This window comes from Cucurbita moschata, unplaced genomic scaffold, assembly GCF_002738365.1.
Source record: "Cucurbita moschata cultivar Rifu unplaced genomic scaffold, Cmos_1.0 Cmo_Scf00086, whole genome shotgun sequence".
Classification (NCBI taxonomy): domain Eukaryota; kingdom Viridiplantae; phylum Streptophyta; class Magnoliopsida; order Cucurbitales; family Cucurbitaceae; genus Cucurbita; species Cucurbita moschata.
Window position 1 is genome coordinate 53,626 of NW_019268602.1, and position 25,925 is coordinate 79,550.

General features: G+C 36.0%; 4 protein-coding genes, 1 long non-coding RNA gene and 4 other non-coding genes across 10 annotated transcripts in view; 7 read left to right on the forward strand and 2 right to left on the reverse strand.

The window, feature by feature from the left end:
• The first annotated feature begins 1,020 nt into the window (after positions 1-1,020).
• Positions 1,021-2,273, forward strand: LOC111439100. Its single transcript, XR_002709754.1, has 2 exons — positions 1,021-1,277; positions 1,779-2,273. It is a non-coding gene; the product is annotated as an uncharacterized LOC111439100 (long non-coding RNA).
• Positions 1,604-1,687, forward strand: LOC111439226. Its single transcript, XR_002709772.1, has one exon. It is a non-coding gene; the product is annotated as a small nucleolar RNA Z122 (small nucleolar RNA).
• Positions 1,796-1,881, forward strand: LOC111439227. Its single transcript, XR_002709773.1, has one exon. It is a non-coding gene; the product is annotated as a small nucleolar RNA Z122 (small nucleolar RNA).
• LOC111439225 lies at positions 2,081-2,166 on the forward strand. Its single transcript, XR_002709771.1, has one exon. It is a non-coding gene; the product is annotated as a small nucleolar RNA Z122 (small nucleolar RNA).
• A 234-nt stretch (positions 2,274-2,507) lies between the features above and the next one.
• LOC111439228 lies at positions 2,508-2,590 on the forward strand. The gene has a single exon (XR_002709774.1). It is a non-coding gene; the product is annotated as a small nucleolar RNA Z122 (small nucleolar RNA).
• A 1,203-nt stretch (positions 2,591-3,793) lies between these two features.
• Positions 3,794-5,617, reverse strand: LOC111439090 (UDP-glycosyltransferase 92A1-like). The gene has a single exon (XM_023076808.1). The coding sequence runs from the start codon at positions 5,289-5,291 to the stop codon at positions 3,804-3,806; it is 1,488 nt and encodes a 495-aa protein (XP_022932576.1). The 5' UTR covers positions 5,292-5,617; the 3' UTR covers positions 3,794-3,803.
• A 1,549-nt stretch (positions 5,618-7,166) lies between these two features.
• On the reverse strand, positions 7,167-16,538 carry LOC111439093 (prolyl 4-hydroxylase 1-like). Of its 2 annotated transcripts, XM_023076811.1 has the most exons (14): positions 16,271-16,538; positions 15,533-15,580; positions 14,543-14,611; positions 13,870-13,922; positions 13,146-13,211; positions 12,447-12,509; positions 12,146-12,220; positions 11,395-11,469; positions 10,239-10,309; positions 10,094-10,145; positions 9,901-9,990; positions 8,864-8,956; positions 8,043-8,147; positions 7,167-7,379 (listed from the first exon to the last, which is right to left on the reverse strand). In XM_023076811.1, exons 1-14 carry the CDS (start codon positions 16,335-16,337, stop codon positions 7,188-7,190), a joined length of 1,119 nt encoding a protein of 372 aa, XP_022932579.1. In that variant the 5' UTR covers positions 16,338-16,538; the 3' UTR covers positions 7,167-7,187. The 2 variants fall into 2 exon arrangements, with proteins under 2 accessions (XP_022932579.1, XP_022932580.1); XM_023076812.1 differs by lacking the exon at positions 12,447-12,509 and having other exon boundaries at positions 16,271-16,536.
• Positions 16,539-17,935: 1,397 nt separating this feature from the next.
• Positions 17,936-23,270, forward strand: LOC111439096 (mitochondrial import receptor subunit TOM40-1-like). The gene is made up of 11 exons (XM_023076816.1): positions 17,936-18,320; positions 18,397-18,478; positions 18,600-18,699; positions 18,787-18,882; positions 18,985-19,035; positions 19,851-19,916; positions 20,684-20,785; positions 21,491-21,559; positions 21,764-21,847; positions 22,362-22,457; positions 22,843-23,270. Exons 1-11 carry the CDS (start codon positions 18,170-18,172, stop codon positions 22,897-22,899), a joined length of 954 nt encoding a protein of 317 aa, XP_022932584.1. The 5' UTR covers positions 17,936-18,169; the 3' UTR covers positions 22,900-23,270.
• A 1,267-nt stretch (positions 23,271-24,537) lies between these two features.
• LOC111439104 (chitinase-like protein 1) overlaps positions 24,538-25,925 on the forward strand; it is a 4,359-nt gene continuing 2,971 nt past the window's right edge. Inside the window, exons 1-3 of the mRNA XM_023076824.1 lie at positions 24,538-24,698; positions 24,784-25,176; positions 25,250-25,409. Of these exons, the coding sequence (XP_022932592.1) occupies positions 24,798-25,176; positions 25,250-25,409 (539 nt within the window). The 5' untranslated portion in view covers positions 24,538-24,698; positions 24,784-24,797. The remainder of the gene's footprint in view (positions 24,699-24,783; positions 25,177-25,249; positions 25,410-25,925) is intronic.

Here is a 25,925-nt window from a genome sequence, read left to right on the forward strand (position 1 = left end):
ATATGAAATTGAAGCATAAAAATTGATACACGAATACTCGAGAGTCGTACCTTAGCACGATGTTTTTTTAAGGATATATTTTAGTGAAATGTTGGAAAAGAGAAAGATTTGGTATTTTTGTTGTAAGGATCCAATAAGTTTGTCAACTTCTAGAAGCAAAGGTGGTGATTCCACCATAAGGTATAGTGGGGAATTGAAGAGCTTAATGTGTTTGAATTTATTTAGATTTTTATTATTTGAGAATTAAAAAATAAATAATAAATAAAAAAGGTCAAACACTTTAGAAGTGGAGAAAGGCCATGCTTCGATCTTTAAAAAATGTCTTTTTGGGAGAGATTGAAAGAATGGTTGAGTTTCAACCTTACCAACTCCATGTATAAGTGCTAGAGAATATAGTAAAATACTCGTTATTTTATTTTTTTAATTTAAGAGATGATACAGATGTTCGCCGTTTAACTCGTTGAGCTAAAGATCTGCCTTGAATGGGATGAAGAATCTGTGACAAAAAAAGTCGAGAGCGGAAAGAGATTCTTTTCCGTTAGTTAATGTGACATCCCATATCGGTTGGAGAGGAGAACGAAGCATTATTTATAACGGTGTAGAAACCTCTCTCTAGTAGTCACGTTCTAAAATCGTGAGGTTGATGACAATACGTAACGGGCTACCAAAACAGACAATATCTACTAGTGGTGACTTTGGACTGTTACAAATGGTATCAGAGCTAGACATTAAGCAGTGTGCATTCCTATAAGTATATATTTATTTTTTAAATGAATAAATAAATAGAATATACATATTTTTATGTGTATTAATTTGAATTAAATAATGCAAAACCTAACTTAATTCTAACGGGCCGGCCCAAATAAAAAAGAAACTTGTGAGGCTGATTTGGGCCAGGATTTTGGGCTACGGGCTATTGAACTGGGCTTTCCAGCCCATTCCTACAAGCCCACTAAAAAGATCCAAATTTCCTTTATATAAGAGTTGTTGCTGCATTCCACTTCTAAAACCCTAGTCTTCCATCAAGCTACGTCAATGGGGGTTTATAAAAATCAGACGAGGTTTCTGAAGCTTCTCTTCGAAACCCTAGGAAGAAGCCCCCAGCTCAAAGAGAAACCCCGATGTCACCCACAGTCGCGATACTCATAATGCTAGCGATGGTACTGACAACAACGTTCTGGAGGCATTTCCGGTGGAGCTATTGAGCTTTTTTCTCCTTGAGTGTCAGGCTGCTAACGATGTGTGGATTTCTTCGCTCGAGTTAGAATCCGTGAAAGGTACTTCACTAATCTCGATCGCATTTCCTTTGTTTGTGTGTCAGGTATAAGCTTTCTTTGGTTTATCTGCATTATCGCATGATCGTTTAACTAATTATGAGTCATTTACTTTTTACTTAGTTCCTGTTTTGATCTCCATGATCTCATAACTAAATATGAGCAAAGTTCAAGCAATGATCTGGCTTCTTGGTTTCTGAATATATATGAAGTAACGATATTCAGCAATATGTGTTTTTAATTTTCATGGCTCTATTATTTTTTGGTAACTGTTTGTCTTGGCCAATTACTGGTTCATAAGATTGTTCATGTGTTTTTACTTTATCGGGTTTGGGAAATGATGACATTCTACAGAACTTTCAAAGGCAGCTGCTATGCTGAACTTGTTATTTGCACGTCAGTCTGATCCCTTGTTGTAAATGATATGTTTTTCATTTCCAAGCTTTTAACTGTCAAAATCGTTCATGTTTTTGTGATGAGAAATGTGTTGTGAATCCATGCTAGTGTTGTACTTTATCGGGTTTGGGAAATGACGACAAGCTACAGAAAACGTTCAGAGGCAGCTGCTATGCTGAACTTATTATTTGCACGTCAGTCTGATCCCTTGTTAACGTTATAATTCTCATTTCCATGTTTCTAAATGTTAAGACTTGTCGTTGGCTTGTTACTTTTATTGTTTTTTGAACATTCACAATGAAAAAGATATTTATCCTTTCATGTTTTCTTATTTTCTTAGCTCCAAAATCTTTTATGTTTTGGAATGAGAAATGTGTTGTGCATCCAAGCGACTATTTTACTTCATTGAGTTTGGGAAATGATGACAAGCTACAGTATACTTTCAGAGGCATTTGCTATGCTGAACTTGTTATTTGCACGTCAGTCTGATCCCTTGTTGTTAATCTTATATTTCTCGTTTCCAAGCTTCTAAATCTTAAGACTTGTAGCTACTTTGCTCCTCCTACCCGGAAAAGTTACATGCCACTTAAGCCATTTGGTTGACCTTTGCTTGTATGACATATAGGGTTGCTTTCAATTTCTCTCCATCTTGTTTTCACAAAATCTCTCTGCTCTGCCTTGTAAAACCTTCTCCTCAAGTTGAGGCTAGAGACTCGAGCATACGTTGCTCGGCCGTAGGTGCAAATACAAATTCGCTTGACTCGCTTAGTTTTTAATACAAACTCTCCTACTCAATTTTTTCAGTTTTAGTTATTATTATTATTTTTCTAGTTGAAATTTGGGAAATGAAGACAAAATTGAAATGTTCAACCGAGATAGATACTATGCTGAACTATATTGCACGTCAGTCTGATCCCAAATATTGTTCCTTTTATCCAAATTGACGATGGTCATTCTCTTAAATCCTCAAAGATCTTGGCCAAACTCCATTCATCAAACGAAACTACATTTCATGGAATGCCTCCGCTTGCATTGATATCCAAATTCATTTCTTTGAAATTCCTCATTTTGAAGTCTGTTTGATTGTATTTCTCCTTCTCCCTTCCAACAGTTCGTATTAGGTTCTTTGGCTGTACCAATTTTTGGCAGCTTTAGGGATATATATTACCTGCAAACAACCAGAGATTGGGTTTCTTGATCCTACAGCTGCTATATGAAATTTTCATATATTCATTTTTGTTTGTTGTGTCCATAGTTATATTCATTTTTGTAATCTAAGCATATCATAATGATAATTTTTAGAGGTTTTTCTATTATTTAATGCGCATTAAGAATAAGAAAATGAAAGTTAAATGTTCATCATTGTTCATTATTGGTTGAGTGAGTGTGTTACTTAGTTTGATGGACCCATATCAGCCTCATTCATCAGTGAATATGTGGCCTAAACCTTGACCCGAGTCCTAGCCCTAAACCTATACCCTTATTCTGTAATTTTTTTAAAACCTGGTTTTAACTGTTCCTTCGATTTTGAAAATTAAATAGTCTAATTATTTACCATTAAAAATTATATAATTTTATGAAATTTATTTATTTAAAGATAATAATCGAGTGATTCCTAAATAAAATAAACAAATCTAAAAGTATATTATTTATAATAGAACTTTATAATTATCTACAATTAAATAATCTAATGAATTAGAAATAATTTAAGGTACTTGATTTATTTTTTCTTCTCAAATAGCTTGTTCAGACATTTTATAATTACGAGAAAGTGAGTTTTATGAGGTCTTAAATTAAAGCAAAGCATGTGGATGTCACCAAAGGGAGACGTGGGTTAATAAGGTCTTCAATAATTACATTAAAAAAAAATCATAAACCAACAAATAATAACATATTATTTGATTTTTACCCCTAATATTTACCTTCACTTTCTTTTTTTTTTAAAAAAAAAAATTAATTTAAATTTAATTAAATGGTATTTAAACTTGAATTAGTATCTATTAATATTCTAATTTTTCATAAATAAATTAATTTGGACCATTGATCATATTTTGTTTTAAAATTGTTTATGCATGAATTTTTTTTTTTTGTTTTAAAGGTAATTTTATTATTGAAGTTGAAAATAACAACATATTATTTGATTTTGTTTAGACTCTTCTGTTTGGCTTGAATGAACTCAAGAAAGTCCACCAAGTTGGTGTTAGAGGAACCCTTATGTTCATCCATAACTGCAGCTCTCATCTTGTCCTTAACAATGGCGGCCTTGTTCCTCATCTCTTCCCCTTCCCCACCTTCCCCCATCACCATTTCTATCACCTCCTTCACTCTTCCTCTCTTAATCTCACTCTCCTTCCCCCTCGTCAGCTCCACTCCAATCCCCATTTCCTCCACCAGCATCTTTGAATTGTACGCCTGCTCTGCTGCCATCGGCCACCCGATCACCGGCACTCCCTGGCTCAAGCTTTCCACCGTCGAATTCCACCCACAATGGCTCAAAAACGCTCCCACCGATTCGTGCGCTAGAATCTCCAACTGGGGTGCCCAATTTCTGATCACCAATCCCCGATTCGTCTCCTTCATTCTATCCTCGAAATGCTCAGGCAGCCATTGATGAGCTCTGAACTCTGCTTTCATGTCGTGTCCCGATGGCGGCCTCACCACCCATATGAATGCACTCCCGCTTTCCTCCAATCCGTAAGCCAGTTCCATCATCTGGCTCTCGGTAATTGTGTTCTGGGATCCGAAGGAAATGTACAGAACTGAATTTTTCCGGTGGGAATTCAACCAATTCATGCAAGTTTCTAAACCCACGCCGGAATCTTTCTCTTTCCCCCACCGGCGACGGCCGCCAGAGCTGGTTTGGAGGAGAAGCGGGCCAATTGCCCAGACGGGCAATTTTATGTAATCCCTCAAATGCTTCAATCCGAATGACTCGACTTCTTCGACGGTGTTACAGAGCCACCCATCTGAGCTCAAAGAATAGGAGATTTGCGGCCGGAAATATCTGGACCAGGAATCGGTGCCGTCGGCGGCGAGTAAGAACCGGTGGAGCTGGGAGCGGTGGAAACGGCAATTTTCTGGGAACCCCGGGAGAGAAAACTCATCGCTGGTGGATGACCGGTGGGGGAGATTCAACCAGAGAGAGATGTAAGCCAGAGTTCCATAAGCACCGCATGTAGTGAAACTAAAAACTGGAATGTTGAAGCTTCTGGCGACGGCCACCGACCAACCTAAGAACACGTCGGAGATTATACACAGCGGCGGGCTACCGTCCTTCTGGACGAGGTCGGAGATCAGTTCCCGAAGGGGAAGTTCGAGGGCGGTGGAGGAATGAAACAGGGTGTCGATTTGATTTAAAGGGAGATTCTCAGTACTCTCGGTGTTTGGCGGAAGGCCATGGTCGGAGCTCGAGTAGTAGAGCTCGGCGAGGCGGATTTTGGAGTCGGCGGCGGCGGAGCGGAGGTATTGGATGTTGGAGGGGGTGCAGGCGATGGTGATGGTGAAAACAGAGGATTTCCGGTGGATGAAATTAGCGAGCTCGAGGAAGGGGATGAGATGGCCGTGGGCCATGAAGGGTAGCATGAGAATATGGTACTCACCGGAGTTTGTTACAGAGCCCATTATTCCGTCGGCCGGCGGGACTCAGCTTTGGAAGGTGGAGTTTAGAATGGGGGCTTTATTTATAGCGTAGTTGCGCGGCAATTTACTTAATAATTTGTCCGCAAAAGTCAACAATCTCAAGACTGGCCTTAATCAACTTGTTTTATCACTTTTTACGAAATTCCACTTCGAAAGAATTAAAAATACCTATACCAAAACGGTACGACCTCATTTTTAGTGACTCAATTAATAGGATTTAAATACTGAAATCCTTATTCGATTTTTGCCTTTTAGAACCCCTTTTTGTTTCTGACTGTTAGATCTTTCAATGCACTGTTTATCCTTTCTGAAATCTTATTCAATTCTTGCCTTTTAGAACTCCTTTTTGTTTCTTTCTGACTGTTGATCTTTCAATGCACTGTTATATCCTTTCTGAAATCTTATTCAATTCTTGCCTTTTAGAACCCCCTTTTCTGTTTCCCTTTGACTGTTGGATTTTTCAATGCACTGTTATATCCTTTCTGAAATCTTGATACCTGAATGAGGGACCCCTGCGATGCCTGGGGCCCGAACCTTCCTTTATACATTGGAAGTTTTTGAAGGGACTCTGACTTATTGTTTGCACCAGGGATCGTCAATTGCCATAATGATCGGAGTAAGCCAAAGTCAGACCAACCTACGCCTTTTCCTCACCGTCACTGCCATCTCACGACTTAGATTTGAACCAATTAAGCTACTTTCTCTTTAGTGTGAATATAAAAAATGCTGAAAGAATTGTGTTGGTCTTTAGGGATAGTTTTCACTATAAATCGATAAGTAAGTAACATGATTCTGTCACGAAAGATGCACATGTAAAATCTGGATTATCCCAATCAATTTATATCCTTTTATGTAGGAGAGTTGTCCTCTGCCACAACTTTGGGCACAGCCCACGTGAAAGCACTCTCCAATCTTTTTTGTTGGATGTCATTATTCATTCGCCAACATCTCCCTATCATTTTCCACCCTCTTTTATTCCTTCATGTTCGAATTTTCAATTAATGTACTCTCAATTCTTTTAAGACTATATTTTCATTTTATTTTAAATTTTGAATTCCCATTTGACATAGATATAGTCGATGAACTTACAAAATTAAGGTTGTGAACATTTTTTTTTTAAGGGTTGACAAGTTGAAGATCAACTACCGACTTATTTTCATCTCTTTCTCACAATAGCTCTCGTCCCTTCGCTTGACTTGTTCTCTCTCACTCACCTCTCTTCCGACTTGTTCTCTCTCACTCACCTCTCTTCCTCACTTTCGACTTTCAATTAGACATGATTGATAGTCTCTCTATTGCAATCATTTTTTTCTCACTATCACTTGATCATGATTTCTCTCTCACGTTGTCAAAGCACTATGTTGTTTCACACGCCGATCACATCCTTTCTCAACCCTTGTACCACACACACTCATATTATACTATATGATACTCCTAAAGCAAAATCTATATATGACCGATCATGTTTATCAAAAATAACTCAAAATTAAATTTTAGTCTATTTAAGATGGTTTATTTTTCTTTTCATGAACTTGGTAAGTACAATAATTAAGCCAACCTATAACATTTAAAGAATGTAACGTATATAGACTAAATTACAAATTTAATCAACAAACTTTGTAGTTTAATTTTAATTGACTTTTGAATTTTTAAAATTATAAATTTAATCCTTAAATTTTAATTTTTTTAAAAAATTCACACGAAAAAATTCGTGTATTTCTAATACATCAATAAGTTTTAAAAAATATGCTAAAATTTCCATAAAATATGATAAATCAATTGAGAAAAAGCTATATATATATATATATATATATATTTTTTTTTTTTTTTTTTAATTTCTTTCCTTTTTTTTTTTTTTTCCTATCCTTTTTATAAATTTTATTTGAAAAGGGATTTTGATGGTCTAATAAGAAGAAAAAGAAGAGACCAGGGAGATGTGATCACCTGTGTAATAATTCCAAGAACTCCCAATGAAACTTTGGCAGCGTTGAGATGTTGATCGCCATCAACAAGCCTCCCAACTTTGGCGTCCCCATCTTGGGGTCCTCTGGGAGTGTGACCTTTGAATATCTACAACGTAATCATTTGAATATCATTTTTTTATTTCATAAAAGAGAAGTTTATGAAATAAAAAATGATAAACAAATAATAAAATAATATAAAAGAAACTATAATAAAATAAGGCTGGAGTCGAACCTATGCCGAGCATTCCGAGTGACAACGAATAACCACTCTAACAAACTCATGAATATGCAAGATGTCTTACTATATTTTATAAGATTTTGTTTGGTTGGACTCAACTCAAAGTTGTCTGATAAACTCGAAATCCGAAATCCACGCTGAATCTATTCGGAATCAAAAAATTAACTTAACCCAACCTGAAGTGCTAATCTAACCTAACCCAACCCCTACAATTTGGGTTGAGTCGGTTCGGGATGTCAAGTTGTCGGGTATAATATAAAGGTATTTGGAGAATTCCCACATTTGACACCCCCAAAAAAAGTTATGAACTTCAACTGCTACAAACAGGGAGAAGAAAATCACAACAGATGCTATATTGTTCCTTAAATTAATTGATTCACTGTGAGTGCTACTAAGTATGTTAAGACACTATCTAAATTAGGCTCTCTTTTTCTCTCTTTTCTTCTCCCACTATAAATTTATTATTTGTTATGTAACAAAATATTCAATGCTGATATACAATGGAAGTCTTAGAGTTTAAGTTGTGGCTACCAGAGTACTCTTTTGCCTCATCCATTTTGTGGCAGACCATTTTTCGCCTCCCAGTACTTCACAACCTCCATGAATGCTATTAGGATCCGACTGTCCATCCAATCCCTGAAGCATTCCCATGAAGAGGAAATGGTTAGAAAATACAACAGCTACCTCTGCATCCACATTCATATCAATATGGAGTCTAACTGAGCAAATTAGCATTTTCTTTCTTGAATTCCGAATACTGGATTTTACTCATTTGGTTCTTGTGATTTGAGCTTCGTTTCAATAGGGTCGCATTGTGATTTTTGTTTCGTTTCAATTTAGTCTTTAAATTCTAAAAGTTTTAACTTAGTCCCTAGAGTTTGGTCAAATCTCACAGATTGTCCCTATACCTACTTAAAATCCACTCATTTACCTCTATTTGTTAGGTAGCTATATAAAGTCTCACATGATCCCCTAATGTAACTAGAAAACATTAACTCATTTTCACGTATTCAATATCGTAACGACTTGTCATAGTAAACTACAATTAAGCCCAGAAACAAAATTGAAACTTTTAAGCTATAAAAAGACTAAATTGAAACTAAGCTCATATTTGAAGCCTCACTTCTTCCACCATGCTCATGACCCTCCCCAAGCCCAACTCCAAGAGAACAAAAATTTTAGGTTATTTGGTTCTCAACTTAAAGCTTCGACCCAATATTTTGGAGGTATCTCCTCCAAGCATCCCGGTTACTTATTAGGACACCACTTGGGAGTTGATCACATGGTTTAGTATTCAAAATCAATAGTCTTTCACATTTTTTATTCCATTTTGAGAGGCAAAAGATACATACCATGCTCCAGAAAAGCACTGCATCTCCTTTGACTGGTTTAACTGACAACCCTGGGACGGTTTTCCCACCACAACTACACATGCCAGAACCAGCCTGAGGAAACATACAAAAGGAAAGTTCAGGATACAACATTCCAAAAAAATGGATACGACCGAGAAAAACAAATTTTAAAAGGGGAAAAGCAGACATTGTTTTGTCTACTGATAGCTGTATTCATGTCCGAAAGGGAAAACAAATTTAAAAGTTAAATTATTATGATCTCATAGTAGGCCACTTCGCTAACTTAGGGTGGCCTTCCTCGTCACAGATAGGCTACTCTACTGGGAAAAGTTGATTATTGCAAATGTACATTAGTTTCTAAACCACAGTTACCCATGACTTGATTAAATACGATGAAATTTTTTTACCTTGTTTATTGTTGTTATTAGTATTATATATTAGTGAATATCTTGATTAACTTGTGTGCACCTCAACTATTTTCACAAAACTACCACCTCAACTATTTTCACAAAACTACCACCTAACCGTATAATTTTGATTGAGAGAACTCATAGGCATTACATCTTAAGTGGGGTAGCTATCACGTCTTGAACTCATTCCTCCTTTACATTGACTCACGTTGACCATATGCCAACATTTTTCTAATTCTTTTCAAATTGTAACCAAAATTTAAAAAATATGAAACCTTTTTGTTTTCAAAGTTGAGTAAAAAAATTTTAAAAAGTTTTAAATAACGGAAATGTAAATAGACAACTTTTAACCATATAACCTCAATGATGCCATTGCACCAACACCACGCCCCAGGAATTTTTTTTTATTAAATGTGTCCCTTCCATACCCATACCTAACATTTAACAAAATGTTGCATCGTAACGCCTATGCCATGTCCATCATTAATTAAATATTGGTTGGATTTTATAAACATCCTAACGCGCTATAAAGTATCAACTCCCAATTGGTTGGTTTTTATAAACAGGGTAAGAAGACGAACGCACTATACCAACGAAATTGAATTCAGCAAGGAAAATGGTAAATACCTTCGGAAAGTAGGTTTCTCCACCTTCAACGTTATCAGTTAGATACATAAGCATGGTTGCAATTCGCTGACCACCACGCTTCAAGTTAAACTGTAAAAAGAACACATGGAAGAAACGGTACTTGCTATCAGTAAAAGCACGAGTCTAGCATGCTTAAAATAGAAATGAGAATAACTAAATAACAGAATCTTACAGTATCAGAAAAGTAGTCATGGTGGGGTTTGTAAAATTGATTCTTCTCGTACCTGTACTGCTTGAAATGTTAGCCTTAAAACTGTAAGTATAAACCAATCTTCGTGTTCACATGCATCTTCACAGAAACAAAATTATACCCATACCTTAATACTTGAATGAGCTCTCCATTTTCAATTGGTATTTGAGAATAGACAGAAATTCTTTTTTCTATTGCCTGATTTCACAGATTCCAAAACAGAGGAAGTCCATCACCAACCAGTGTTTTAAAAGGTGCACCTAGGTGCAAATCTCATGTGAAGCGCCTCGCTTCGAAAAACCAAGACGTTAGTAAAAAGGTGCGGCCAAGGTGCGCGCCTTCCATGAAGCCCCTGAGGCGAACGCTCTGCTCGTCTCTAAATGCTTATTGAATTAATTTTTATTTATATATTTTTTTAAGTAAAGTGGTGGTTTATTATTAAAAAAATTATAAAAACCTTAAATGCATGGGCTTCTCTCCCTCTCTCCCTCTCTCCCAGCCTCTCAATCTCCTTTCCCTCTTATTTCTCATTCGGATGTTTCTCCCTCTCCAATTCGCTCCTCACTTGATTCCCCTCTCTCCATATTACTCTCTGTTTTTAGTTAGTATCTCTTGCTCTATCTAACTATGTGCATTTTCATCAGTTATAGTCATTTAGTCTAAGATTCTAATATGAGATAATAATTTGATCTACTAAATTGGTTATTAGTAATTGGTTAGAGGACCGAGGACAGTCTAAGAAAAGATATGACACGAAAATATGCTCGTTTGAATAATGTTGAAGATATAAATGCATTAGTTTGTGGTTTTAGTTCAAACGTAACAAAATGAGGGGTTTATATAATGAAGCAACATCTTCTCGGTGGTTATAGAAATGCAACATGTAAACAATGTCTGGTTCATGTGAAGGAAGAAATTAAAGTATATAAGTCGAAGAAAAAGGAGGTCAAAGAACAAAGAAATTTACCCAAGATGCAGCTGTCATTGAAGCCAATAACAAGCGAACCATGTGGAATAATCTATAGTTTACAGAACTATATACTGAATTTCTTAGCGTGCCAGTATATTATACTGTAAATGGGTCGTACATGATCATTTTTGTTTTCTTTAAATCAAAATTTTGTCTGAAACAAGTAGAATATATTGGAAAATTAATCTGAATGAATAACTTTAACTGAATTGAAATTCTTTCCCATAAATTCTGTTGACATTTGAGCACATCTATATGCTTATCCATTACTTAAAGCATCAAAATATGCCTACAATTTCTTTGAAATTAATACCTGGACCATTGGATAATTTCTCTCTTGATGACTTAAAAACATTCCAGAGCTCGTTCTGAAATCACTCTTAATTCCCTGAAATTCCACCAAGGGAGAGACCGTACATAAATAAAGGTTAACTGGAAGGAAACCCTTTTTTATAAGGAAAAAAATATAGACCATTCGACCAAAAGAGCATCATTAGGGGGATCCTCATAGACAAATAATAATAATAATAATAATAATACTGTTTAAAAAAGAAAGAAGCTAAACTATCAATCAAAATCCTGAATAATAAATCTGTCGAGAGAGTAAATTCAGGCAACGAAAAAAGTTACAATAAAGTGTTAAAAAATTATTAAAGAAAAATAACATTAAAAAAAACAGCATTGGCCCGTCAATACAAATATACCATCTGATATTTTATATAGTCATAAGTATCAGAATAAATTTGCAACAATACACACTTTATCCAAACAAAGCAATTAACTCGCGTGGAGAGTGTCTTGGGTTTCAGGAAAAACCAATATAAGAAAGAAAAAAAAAGTACTCCAAAAATCTTTAAAAAAAAACAGTATAATCCCATAGTTAATTCATTATATTTTCAGGAAGTAGGATCTAATTCAACAATTAAAATTGTTAGATATGTTGAGAGCAAGAATAGTGAATGGAAAACAAGTAATAAGCAAGAGAAAACCATTACCTGTTATAAGAGATAAAATTACTTGGCTATCATGCTTGAAACTAATAGAAAGGTGATCATAATACATACCTTCCCTGTTTTTGTATCCACAACAGTGGAAATTTCAAGGCGAGGAAGTGCAATTGCCTTAAGGTAGTCGCACTCCTGTACAAAGAATCAATTAGTCAAAGCAGAAGTTATAGTGTACCTCTATCCAAAATGTAGGATTCTTGAACCAGAAGTAGAATTGATACAATTCCATTAGAAGTGAGATTTATAATGCATAGCCAAAAACTAAAAAAGAACGATACAATTAGAAATTATTACTGAGATCATTTCTGAAAGGATATCTCCTTGTTAAAAAGTTTGAGGGTAAGAGCCTATCCCTCACCACGATACCCAGCTGTGGTGGCTGGATGATAAGTTGAGGAGGTCTGCAAGTAAGTCTGCCTCTCTTCAGACAAATATCTGGAGGTTACCAACTTCTCCAGAAAGAAAATATCAAATGTGACTTAAATATAGAATATTTTCGACAGATTTTTTTTATAAGAGATTTATGGAGGAACTTCATTAAAGAACAGAAAAGAAGACAGCCTACGGAGGGTGACCATTAATTTCAGAAAAAAAAAAGTGCATTTCTTTTAAGAAAAATTGATTTCAAATGCTAAAGCTCTTTCCTTAACAAATCCCCCCACCCCACCCCAAAAAAAAAAAAAAATAACACAAAAGCTATCACCTACGAGGCGGTGTGCTGGTGGGGGTCCCACATTGATTGGAGAAAGAAACGAGTGCCAATAAGGACACTGAGCCCTGAAGGATGGTGGATTGTGATATCCCACATTGGTTGGGGAAGAGAATGAAACACCCTTTATAAGGGTGTGGAAACCTTTCCCTAGCAGACGTGTTGTAAAAACCTTGAGGGGAAGCCCAAAAAAGACAATATCTGCTAGCGGTGGGCTTGGGTCGTTATAGACATTTAGTAAGTTCAAAGTATGTTTATCTTTGATGAAGATTCTGTTAGGAAAAAAATCTGTAGTAAATTGACGCATCCAGCAAAAGAGATTTACCATATTGACCAGATAATGCTCACCTCTGAGCTCAAAAAATTATGCAACACAATGATTCGTGGTGACCAGCTTACTACTTCTGGTTTAACCTATTCCACAAAGTAAAATGGAAAACATTCTTTTAGGAAAAGAAAGGAAACTTCAAATGATAATAAGTAAGACTCGCCTAAAGATTAATCCCCTAAACACACATACGTAGGATAAAAAAAAAACTTCACTTAAATGTTAGAAAAGACTGTCCATCAATGTAAAAGAGCAGGCCTGGTAGTAGAAATGACATGATACAAGTACATCATGTTATAAGCAATATGTTGAACACAAAATTTCTTGATTAGTTGCATATCCTTCATTGACTATCTCTGTCGTTCTCAAGAAATATTTTCACAAATTGATATACACATGTTTTTCAACAAGAAACAAAAATTTTCATTGATGTGATGAAAAGAGACCATTGAAATCCACATGTAATGAGATATGAAACATTGTTTCAATTATTTTCATTAGGATTTTAGTAAATTGACCATTTTCGTCCGCATAAAATATGTCCAATTGGAGAGTCAAGCGATATCCACCTTCAAGAACCATTTCCTCCCTTTTTTTCCTTGTGTGCGTGTATTGTAGGGGGGGCATTTTCAAATTATCTAGTATCCTATCTTCTTTTGAAAAAAGAAGCCGTCCAAAGATCCCAAAGATCCTAAAATCAAAAAATAAGGGTAATCATAAACAGAAAAATAGAGATAAGCATACATAGCCAAGACGAAGAATTTCTGCTTCTTTATCGTTAATCCAATTAGGAAGGCCTGAAAATAAGGGAAAAGAGAATCGATAAGACAAATCAAAATAAGTCAGTGTGAAAAACATGCTGATTATTAGACAATTTCAATATATTTTTCTAAATCTCACTTTTAGATTTATTTTTGACAAACTCTATTTGAACTTGCTCTGATTCAAACCTTAATACCAACATTTAATCTTTCCAAAACAAGAATTATATTTTTTGTGTGTTTGTGTGGATAAGAAGTAAGTGTTTCAAATTATGAAACAAATTTTGAAAGAGAGGATGAGGAATACAACCAACCAAAGGAGTTCATTTCAAAATAATAATAATAAATGAGGTTCTCCAAAAGGTCTGGTCTGAATAAAAATATCAATTACGAACAAAAAAAATATGTATGTTCCTTATATGAAAACATAATTTTTAATAAACATGCAGGAGGAAACTTTCAGTTATAATTGTGGATAAAATATAGCTAGGCTAAAATTCTCGGAAACAGAACAAAATAATTCAAGCATTAAGAAATTTTGTCTTCATCATATGAAATAAACTGACGTTGAGAACACTTCTATAGTAAAAACATATATGAATGCTTAATATGGTAAAATTTTGTGTTAAAGATGAGCCTATAATAATCTTTCGAACCTTGAAGGAATTGACGTTGGCCATCATACTGAGTTTTATGTAACCTTCCAGCTGATAAAAACTCAGTGCCTGGAAAGACATGGTTCATAAAAAAATCAATAATTTTGAAAACACTAAATAAATCATGCCTAGTAAACATATAGGATGTAGCCAGCACCCTGCAAATGCCATGCTGTCAGGAAAGATAGATTATATTGTTTTGCATAGATGCGTCAAGAGCACTTGGCTAAATGAAGAGTCGACGTCATACAGTCATTCTTCCATATAAATACCAGGAAGTCATAAGTTTTATGGTGTGCAAACAATGTTTCAAATCCTAGTGAGATCCATACATCTACTTGAGAGAAATAAATTGAATATTATCTGTGCAAGAAACATGGTTTCTTTGCTTCACTATTTTTCAAATTGATCCATCATGAGCGCAGACACTCAGGATAAACTTCTATGTGCTCCAAACTTGGTCCATTTAAAAAAAAGTAGTCAAGTTCCACAAAAGAACTGTTACAATAAGTATTTACCATTACAACTGATTCTTTTTCCTCTTTTTCATGGAACTCGACCTTATAACATCTTTAAGCCTGTGGGGCAGGCTTTAGAAAGTGAATTCTCTTAAGGCTTCCAATCGGAAATATTTTTATATCGTACTTTTCTTTTCTTTTTTATGGGATATAAAGTACGTTCCTCTTCAATTTGTTAGAACCAAAATAAGTTAACTCAGACTACGTATGGACTGAAGCCTAGTGCTATTTCCGACATTTTATAGATTGTTTTATTAATAAATGTTTCCTGTTTCAAATTAAAATATATAGAGAAAAAATGAGTAGATATGATAACGGGGCTTCTTCAGAAACATCCTAGTGAATGAAAATGCAATATTCTAAATTATCCAAATCTAACCCCAAAAAGTGATTTCGCCATCCAAATATCGGATACTTTCGTTATAATTTCAAAATTTTCCATCCTAGAAGACAAAGAAACCAAGAAGAGTACCGATAGAGTCTTCCAGCCTTCTTATAAATGCTAATTGAAACAAAGCACCTGCAATTACCATTGAAGAAAGCACCTTATCAGTCAGAACTGTTCATAGCTCTTTAGAAATACATGATCACAATTAAGACACCAAATTTGATCAAATGCGCACAAAAAATCCAGCCAAGTCGTACGAAGACACATCTTATAACGGTTCAATTCAAAGCAAACACAGAAGCTGCAATTCCTTTTTTTTATAGAAAAAAGAAAAACGATAATGTTTTCCTTTCCATTACACAAAATCTATGTAAATAGTAAATTTGCAGAAAACGAAAACGAAAGGAACATTTACAAGTCGTCCTCCTCCGTGCAGGTGCCAAACTCTGATAGAACAGGTGACAGATCACAAATGTACGATTAGAAAGAAACAGAAAATGAGACGTGATTCGCTAATGATTGAAAAAATCCCTCACTCCTCTAAAGTAACCTAGCCAGCTCAAAGAATAATTTCTCGCAACAGCTCCTCCGGAAGGAATAAGATTTACAACACAGCTCCGAGATTTAACTTACATTGACAGACACCTCAACAAAGCGCAAAGCCTCTTATCACTCCAGTTCATCCAAACACAACAACACACAAGAACGGAGTCCAAAATCATCATAAACATCCATTTGGACATCGAATGAGCAAATAGCAAGCCATACGAACGCCGATGCATCAAATCATCAGAAAACAACAGAAAAAACGAAAATACGTACCGATGATCATGCCGACGGTGACGAAGGTTAGGAGACCAAAGACAATCCTCATGAGACCGGAGGCCATGACAGCCGAAGCGATACTTTGAGTCGGCGGGAAAACTATCAGGAAATCAGGAGCGATAGGAGAAGCCGTTGATGTGAGAAGTAATCAGCTCAGGGACCCAATGAAAAACCGGTTTGCACTACAGTGGATTGATTCCCTTGAGCATTCCTTGTTCTTTTTTCTTTCTTCTTTGGCGTTAACTTTGATTTCTTTTGTAACGCCGAAGAAATGGTCATTTGTTTGTGTTGGGAATAAAGTTCCCCTTTTTTACTATAATTATGCTAATATTTGTTTTTTTTTTTCCTTCAATATTTTGACATTAATAACAATAAACCAAATAGTAAATTAGCATGATAATACTTTTAGATATTTGGTTCGAAAAAAAAATAAAAATAAAAATAAAATCATATCCCACAATTGACGGGTATTTATAGAGAGGCTTCGTTGCATATCTGACTATTTAATCCGTAATTTTAGAAGGCTTTAAATTTTTTCGAGCATTGAACTATACTTTCTTCGAGAAAGCTTAAACAGCTTAGAAATAGAGAGGGAGGGCTCGTATGCCTAGTGTCACAATCGCACTTTTGATGACAGCGGACTTGCGATTGTGCGACACTCACTTTTCAACGACAAGTGAGCTAAGCCAATTCGTTCTTGCGTTGCCTACGGGCAAGCGACGTATGCTCGAGCCTCTGGCCTCGGTTTTAAGAGAAGGTTTTAGAAAACAAGGGCAAAGAGAGATTTTTGAAAAAAACGTAATATAAGCAAGAAAGCAAGAGAGAAATAACAACGGCTCATAGTATATAACCTTAGGTAGGGAGAAGTTGAAACTAGTCGTATCCCCCTATAGTACATTCTGAGGCATTTCATGTCTAACAGACCTAAACGTGATATTTCTGAAACGTCATATTTCCTAAAAATACAAAAGTAAAACACTAGAATATGAAAAGACGTAAAGGGTTGAGCTTGTCATGGGCAACACGCCTTGGACGAGCATGACCGCGACACCTAGCGTGTTGGAAGGTATGTGTAACCGCCCAAACCCACCGCTAGTTGATATTGTTCTTTTTGGGCTCGTTAAGTACTATTGTTAGTCTCACGAGTTTTAAACATGTCTACTATGGAGAAGTTTCCACACTATTATAAAAAATAATTAGTTTCCCTCTCCAGCTAACACTTGATCTCATGTAATAGCCTAAACCCACCGTTAACAGGTATTGTTTGCTTTGACCCGTTACATATAGTCGTCAGCCTCATAGTTTTAAAACGCGTGTATTTGAGGAGGTTTCCATACATAACAACCAGTGTCAGATTCCATTGTTATTGTTACCATTGATACTAACCTAAACCTAAAGTTAGGTGAATGATTAATTATGTGTCTGACTAAAGCTCAAAATTTATCTATTACCTTAATTAGATAAGTCCAACAACTTAAATTGACCATGCTCGTGTCAAAGTAAGGTTAAATTATAAACTTAATTATCTTAATTTAATTAACCTAAAATCAATTTTGATTAATTTAATATCCTTACATTATAATAATCTATACTAAACATTTATTTGAATTAAAAATGAATTTGCTTTAATAAAAACCGAACTGGGTCGGGTCGCCTTTACACCTTTCGAACTGGTCCTAGGGTTTTAGAGCATCTGCATCCTCTCCGGGGTTTAGAGAGAGAAAGACCTACCTCTCTCCCGCTCTCTTGATCGCTACATTTCTCTGATTTTCAGAAATCTACGTCGCCTCAATCAATCTCCACTCACAATTGTTTTCGACGTGCCATTACCGTTCTAAATTCTTCCACTGTCGTGTTGCTTGGTTCATTTCCGTTTCCTGTAGGTGATAATATACAATGGCTGGCCTTGTCCCTCCGACCACCGCTGCGGCTGCTGCTACGGCGACCGCCCTGCCTGTTCCACCGAAGAAGACAGAGGACGAGAAAGTGGATTACCTGAATCTCCCATGTCCTATCCCCTACGAGGAGATTCACCGTGAAGCTTTCAGTAAGTTTCTGTTCTTTAAAACTGTTGCGTTTGTGACTGAGTTGAGTTTTTTGATGTTTATGATTTTTTATGACAGTGTCTTTGAAGCCGGAGCTGTTTGAAGGAATGCGATTTGATTTCACCAAAGGACTCAATCAAAAGTTCTCCCTCAGCCACAGGTAGTTTTGCTTTTTAGTCATGTGTTTCTTCGGATCTTTTCCCTGCGTCCTGTCCTCTGGGTCACATCGTGAATTGACTTATCTGATAACTATGCGTTGTCCACCATCGACGACTGATCAGCGTGTCTATGGGACCAATGGAGATTCCTGCTCAATCCGCTGAGACCATCAAAATCCCTACTGCCAACTACGAGTTTGGTGCTAACTTTATAGACCCGAAGGTAACCCCACTGACTGAAATTTCGTTGTTTCGTTGTTTCGTTGTTATATTGAGCTACAACGTGATGGCATTGGTAACTGATATGTAGTTGATGCTTTTTGGGAGGATACTCACCGACGGAAGGCTCAATGCAAGAGTGAAGTGCGATTTATCTGACAATCTCACTTTGAAGGCCAATGCACAGGTAATCTGATGGTTTCTTCTATCAGTTTATCATCAGGTGCTGTCATACTTCTCTTCTCATTCGATTTTATTTGCTGATATCATCCTCTCTTTTTTCTGTCAGCTGACAAATGAGCCACATATGTCACATGGGATGGTCAACTTCGATTATAAGGTTATCAAGTCTTAGAAAATTTACGTTCTTACACATTCTTATTTCCACCGTGATGTGATATATTTGTTACGAATATGACCTATATGCTATAGTTATTACTCTAGCCCATCAAAGTGTAGCATTTTTTCTTAGCAATCATGTTTGACGCTGAACTGAGTTGAGAACAATGTCTTTGAAAAGATACTATTGCCTTCCTTTATTTGTTAGTTGGGTTTCTTATGTTTGCTGGCCTTCCCTTCTTCTAAAAATCCACAAATATATTTACACCGTAAATGTCAGCTGACTAATAACGTCAGCTATTATTCTATGGTGTTTAATTTGGTTGTTAGGTCTCCATTGAAGACTTGGATTTTTTCTCTTAAACCTTAACCTATACAAATTTAGTTCCGGCTCTTGTATAAAGAATGTCTTATGAAAAATGGAATCTATCAATGTGCGTGCTAGGCTTCTTAACCTTAATGGCTGCATTGTAAATCTTTTGGATTTAAACTACTGGCCTCTGGTTCATGACACCTTGAGATTGTCTACCTTAAATATTAAGCACCCTACGGTTTCTAACTCAAGCATATGAGAGATATATAGTAGTTCTAGTGTCAGGTTCGGTAATATTTTGGGGAGGGTGGTGGCAGTAAGGGAATTATGGATTGGAAAACGCCAGATTTCTCTATTAGATATTTCTATTTTAAGAATTTGATTGCCATCATGAGTTACCCGTTCTCATAATTTATGTTTTACCCTTATTGTTAAACAGTTAAAATTTTGATAAAAAATATCAATACCTTTGTATTTGTCAATTGGAATTATTTTTGAATCAGGGCAGAGACTTCAGAACCCAGTTTCAATTAGGCAATGGTGCCTTATTTGGAGCAAGTTACATTCAGGTACAATTCTGAATGGTTCTAATTATGATGTTGGCTTGTCCTTTTATAGTTGCTCAAGCATTCTTGATAGCCTTGTACAAGTTTGGGAGTTTAGTTTTTATTGGGAAATTTTTTGAAACCTTTGCATAAAATTTTATTAAATTGGAGATTCTCGTTTAATAGTTTCTCTTTTGGACTTACGTTATTCTGCATTTTGAGGGTATACATTTTTTTTTTGACAACTGGACTACCTTTTGCTCGTCATCCTTTTTCTCTCCCCTTTTGCTAGTGAATGTACTTGATAAGGACACATTTCCTTCTCCAGCCGCTGGAATTGTATTTTAGATAATGACAATCTCACACTTGCTCGCTATACATGTACAGGTGTTACAGGCCTCTGTATTTATGATCTGATTTTGCTTGTTCTTCTGGCACTCTGCTTCTAAAAACCTTGATCCTTTTGTCTCCTTGGTTTCTATTTTGTCATAACTATAAATTTCTCCTTTTCAAAAACAAAATGCCCGTTTCATTTTTCCCTAAATGCCTTGAGGTAGTGGAATGTGTCCCCAAACCCCAGATGTTCATGTTACACTGCCTCTATAGGAATAGAGGTGGAGATGGGGTGAAAGTCTAGAAATTTTTGCATATAGGATGCCTGACAATTTGAGCAATTTCTGTAGCTTTGCTCATGTTTTAACTCTGTCATCATTCTCTTCTCTGCTGTGTGGCATAAAGAGACCGTGCTGATAATAATCTTTTTTTTTTTTTTTTTTTTTTTTTTTTTGCAGAGTGTATCTTCCCATCTTTCATTGGGCGGTGAAGTCTTTTGGGCTGGTCAGCATAGAAAGTCCGGTATTGGTTATGCTGCAAGATACAACACAGAGAAGATGGTATAGTAACTGTCATCATCAGTTGACTTATTTAATTTTCTACCTTCTATTACCATGGAAAATGAAATTTCTAGGTTGGCTTCACTTTATAATAACTTAATTTCCATCTACTGGCTATATGTAGATAATTAAAATTGTGAAGTTAACATAAGCTTTAAGTTTATGATATTATATTGGATTTGTTTAGTGTTGTTTGATGAATTTCTTATTTTAATCAGTTATCATTAATTAAATAAATTCTCTTATAAACTTTTAATAAGTTGTTTATGATATATACTGTGTGCACATAAATTCTTGAACTTTTCATGGAAATAACTTCATAATGACAGACTGGCTCAAATAGTTAGGCATTATTTTCTCACTTTGTTGGTCATAAGTTTGATTCTCAATGTAAAATATTATTAGAATAGCATAAATGAATAATGTTGAAATATATATAGCTTGTTTCCAAAAATCATTATCCACCATCTCCCTTGAGATATCATAGAAGATATTGGGTTTCTTTGTTCTTAGTGAATTTATGCCAGAAAAGTTGTGCCACTCTAATATTCTCTTGTTTTCTTTTCCAAAAAAATAAAAAATTGTACTTGTTGATTGTGGCCAGATTCTGTGGAAATTTCTTGGGTTAATGAAAATTCTAATCCGAGGAAGAATAAGAGTTTGACCTTGATGATCCATCGTCATGTTCAATTTTTAAATCTGCAGGTTGCCACTGGACAAATTGCCAGCACGGGTATGGTGGCTCTGAGCTACGTTCAAAAAGTGTCTGAGAAGGTAAGTAAATTGTGTCAACGCATTTCTGCTGTCTCGAAACAATAAACATTTGATCAATAACCAAATAACACATAACAAAGGGCAAAATAACCTCCTAGCAAGCCAACACTGCACAATGAAGAGAATGGTAAAAGAGGCAGAACCATCAAACTTTGTAATTTATTTTTCATTATATCTTATATCATTTTTTATTCCTTATTTTAGGTTTCATTGGCATCTGATTTCACGTATAACTACATGTCAAGAGATGTAATATCCAGTCTTGGCTATGACTACATTCTTCGACAGGTAGCTTCTGTTTTGTGAATGTTCTATAACGCCAAATATATGTTATCAACAATCCATTCCTATACTACTGTTTAATTTTTCAAGGAGAACATGATTGGAGGGATTGAAGATTTTGTGTGGTAATCAGAAGGTTTATTTACACTTGGCTGCTATATAGTATTGTTGTGAGGATGATATAATGGTTGAAAATATGTAGAGCTAATCTAGAGAGAAATGGAATGGAGAGTGTGGTTAAAAAATGGCGATGTAAACTAAAAATGTTGCTTCTGGGGTAATCCTAGAAGAGCTGATTTTTGGCAACAAGCCCTAATACTATTCACCAATCTTGCTTTAAACCCTTAATGCTCAAGAATATGACAGAGTGAGCTAGGAAAATGGAGAAATTTTTGTCTAATCGATGGGGGGTCATTTTACTGCAGACTAGTCTGATGGTCATTTTACTGTAAACCCTTGTTGCTCCAGTTTTATCGACTATCATATTACTGAAGATGGGTAAATGTTGTGGTTGTTACAGTGCCGTCTTAGAGGGAAGATTGATTCCAATGGCTGTGTAGCTGCTTTCCTTGAAGAGCGACTAAATATGGGTGTTAATTTCATTCTTTCCGCAGAGGTACCTATAAGTTGCATAGTTATTATTTTTATTTTATTTTTTATTTTTTGCCTCTTAACAAAACATCAAGAATTTCTTCAAAACTTTTACCCGATGCTTTGCTTATTTCTTGACAATTTATTACATTTGTTAAAAACACTTTTTGAGTTTCTAGTTAAATTTCAAAAGCTTCCCCCTCAATTTTGAAGTTCTGGTTTGAATTTTAGAAACATTCTATGGAATTAGATATAAGAGAACTAAAAATTCACGAGGGAAACAAGTCGCTTTTTTAGAAACAGGAAACTGAAAAACAGAAGGTGACTAACGACTATCAAGCAGGCAGGCACCTTTTAACTTATATTGTTCACATGGCTGAATCGGTTCTTAACTGTGACATGTAATGCAGATTGATCACAGGAAGAAAGACTACAAATTTGGATTTGGTTTGACAGTAGGAGAATAGATTGGCAAGAGTGAGCAAGTCGTTATCGTGTCCCCAATGCTGTGGTAGAAACATAGTGGAATTCCTTCCTTGCATGATTTTTCCTGGTGTTGAATTCTCAGTTCCCTTAGTTAATTGTTGTTCAGCACATTATTTTGAGCAGAATCTAACTGCTGTTGCAGTTTCTAGAGGCCATATCTGTCTCCCCTTATCAAAATTTTCTTTATCAATTAATAATTTTGTTATTCACCCGAGGGCTAGACAACGAGATGACAAAAATAGTGTCGACTTCGAAATCTTATGCAGCTTTCGATTTGTTTATCGTTTCATTTTTGGTTGGTTTTTAACCTTATTGATACATAGACAAGAGCTGCTAATCTTGTCTTTGCTCATTTTGATGTTTGTGGAAATTGATATGTAAGAAATATCATGCTGTGATCGAGTGGATATATAAAAAGGGAAGAAATAGTTTCATCCCTTCCCTTTGCTTTATGATACAAAGTTCTTCAAAGAAGTGTCCTTGTTCGTTGATTTTTCTTTTATTTATAGAAATACTACCATGGAGTAATATATATATATATATATATATATATCTATTTTGTTCGCTAAATTGTATACTTTTTATTGTTTTTTTTTAATTACGAAGTTTTATATTATTTGAATTCAATGGGGGGAGGGGGTTATATTTTATTTTATAATGGTAACGGCTTAGATCCACCGCTAGCAAATATTGTCCTCTTTGGGCTTTTTCTTTCAGGCTTCCCCCTCAAGGCTTTAAAACGCGTCTTCTAGGGAAAGGTTTCCACACACCTTTTAAACGGTGATTTGTTCTCCTCCCCATCCAATGTGGGACATCACAATCCACCCCCTTTGGGGCTTAGCGTCCTCGCTGATACTCTTTCCTTCCTTCAATCGACATGAGACTGTCCCCAAATCCACCCCTTTGGGGCCCAGCGTCCTTATTGGCACACCGCCTCGTGTCTACCCCCTTTGGGGAATAGCGAGAAGGCTGGCACATCGTTCGGTGTCTAACTCTGATATTATTTGTAACGGCCTAGATCCACCGCTAGCAAATATTGTCATCTTTGGGCTTTTCCTTTTGGGCTTCTCCTCAAGGCTTTAAAACGCGTCTTCTAGGAAAGGTTTCTATGCACCCTTATAAACGGTGATTTGTTCCCCTCCCCAACCACATCACAATAATTTTCTTTTTTTTTTTTTTTTTTTTTTTTGTAAATTACGGTCTTTTGGGTAAAAAGTGTAAATTTTTTTTAGGAAATGGCTAAAATATGTAAATTGGGTTAAGTTTTGTCAATTGATTATGAAATATGAAAAATTTCTACAAAAAAAATCAATTTTTTTAAAAAAAATTCCCAATTCATCTTTTAATATTTAACGCTGAGACAAAATATTAACTTCTTGAGATTGAAAGTAAATACTAAAAAGACAGAAATAATCAAGTAATCCATCATCACATCAAGTCTCCAAATTATATCAAAATAAAATCAATGGCTTATTATGAATCTAATTTTATTTTATTCAATTATTTTTTTGTGTCGGTGCGGCATTTCTGTGGGTCCCTTGTCCAGCCTGGAAATTCGAACTAGGAACCTCCAATCGGACGGTCTATATTCACCGCTCCCTCAGTAACTTCTTCTAGAGCTAAAACAAAAAATGGCTTCAATCAATGGCGTCTACAAGCTGAAAAAGACTCCCGATCTAACCCCTTTTAACGATTCTTCCTTCTCCTTTGTCTTCTTTTGTTCATTTGCAAGTTAAGGACAGCACCCTCTCTCTAATCAGCCCAATCGCGGCCATTTCAGGTAAGTTGAAAGCTCATTCTTCTCTCATGGAAATCTTGTTAAATCTGTTTGTAATTCATGTTTGTTGTGCTTTCTTGGTTTGTAGTGTGAGAGGCGAAAATGGCTGTGAATTGCTCTCTTCTGGTGATACTGGCGCTGGTTGTAATGGCGTCGGTAGTGAGTGGAGATGAACCTTCGATTAAGCCGAAGGTTAAGATTGTTAAGGGGAAGAAGCTTTGTGATAGAGGATGGGAGTGTACCTGGTCTTCTTATTGTTGCAATTTGACCATTACTGACTACTTCGAGACCTATCAATTTGAGAATCTCTTCTCGAAGCGTAATTCGCCGGTGGCCCATGCCGTCGGGTTCTGGGACTTCCATTCCTTCATTCTGGCTGCTGCTCAGTTCGAGCCGCTCGGATTTGGAACCACTGGGGATAAGAAGATGCAGATGAAAGAGATTGCTGCTTTCTTGGGGCATGTCGGCTCTAAGACCTCTTGTAAGTAATGGCTGATTTTTGTGAAATTTCTGTGCTGAATTGGGTGTTGATTATGATGAAATGGTGGTTGTAGGTGGTGATGGAGTGGTCACAGGAGGGCCACTTGCTTGGGGTCTTTGTTTCAATAAGGAGATGAGTCCTAGCCAGGATTATTGTGATGACTACTTCAAGCTTACCTATCCTTGTGCTCCTGGTGCTCAATATTATGGCCGTGGTGCTCTGCCCATTTTCTGGTTTGAAGTTTTCTATCCCCATTTCCTTTTTCCAGTGGATTTTGTTTTGTATGTTTGGTTTTTTCTTTGGTTTATATCTGTGTTCCTTGTTTATACTCAAATTGCAATTCTCTATAGCATGTGGGTATGGAGATTTGAACCTTCAACCCTGAATCTAAGGTGCCTAGCTGAAAAAAGAGCTAATGCCTCTTTTTTGTTTATATTTAGATTAGGAACTAATCTGATATGTTGTTGGTTAATTATAGAGAAGTATGAACATGGTTTAGAATTGTTTAGAGTCTCTGTGTAACAGTTCAAGCCCACCGCTAGTAAACATTGTTTTCTTTAGGCTTTCCTTTTCGGACTTCCCCTCATGGTTTTTAAAATGTGTCTGCTAGGAAGAGGTTTCCGCACCCCTTTTGGGGCCAACGTCCTTGTTGGCACTCGTTTCTTTCTTCAATTGATGTGGGACCCTCCAATCCACTCCCCTTCGAGGCCTAGCGTGCCACCTCATGTCCATCTCCCCTAGGAGCTCAG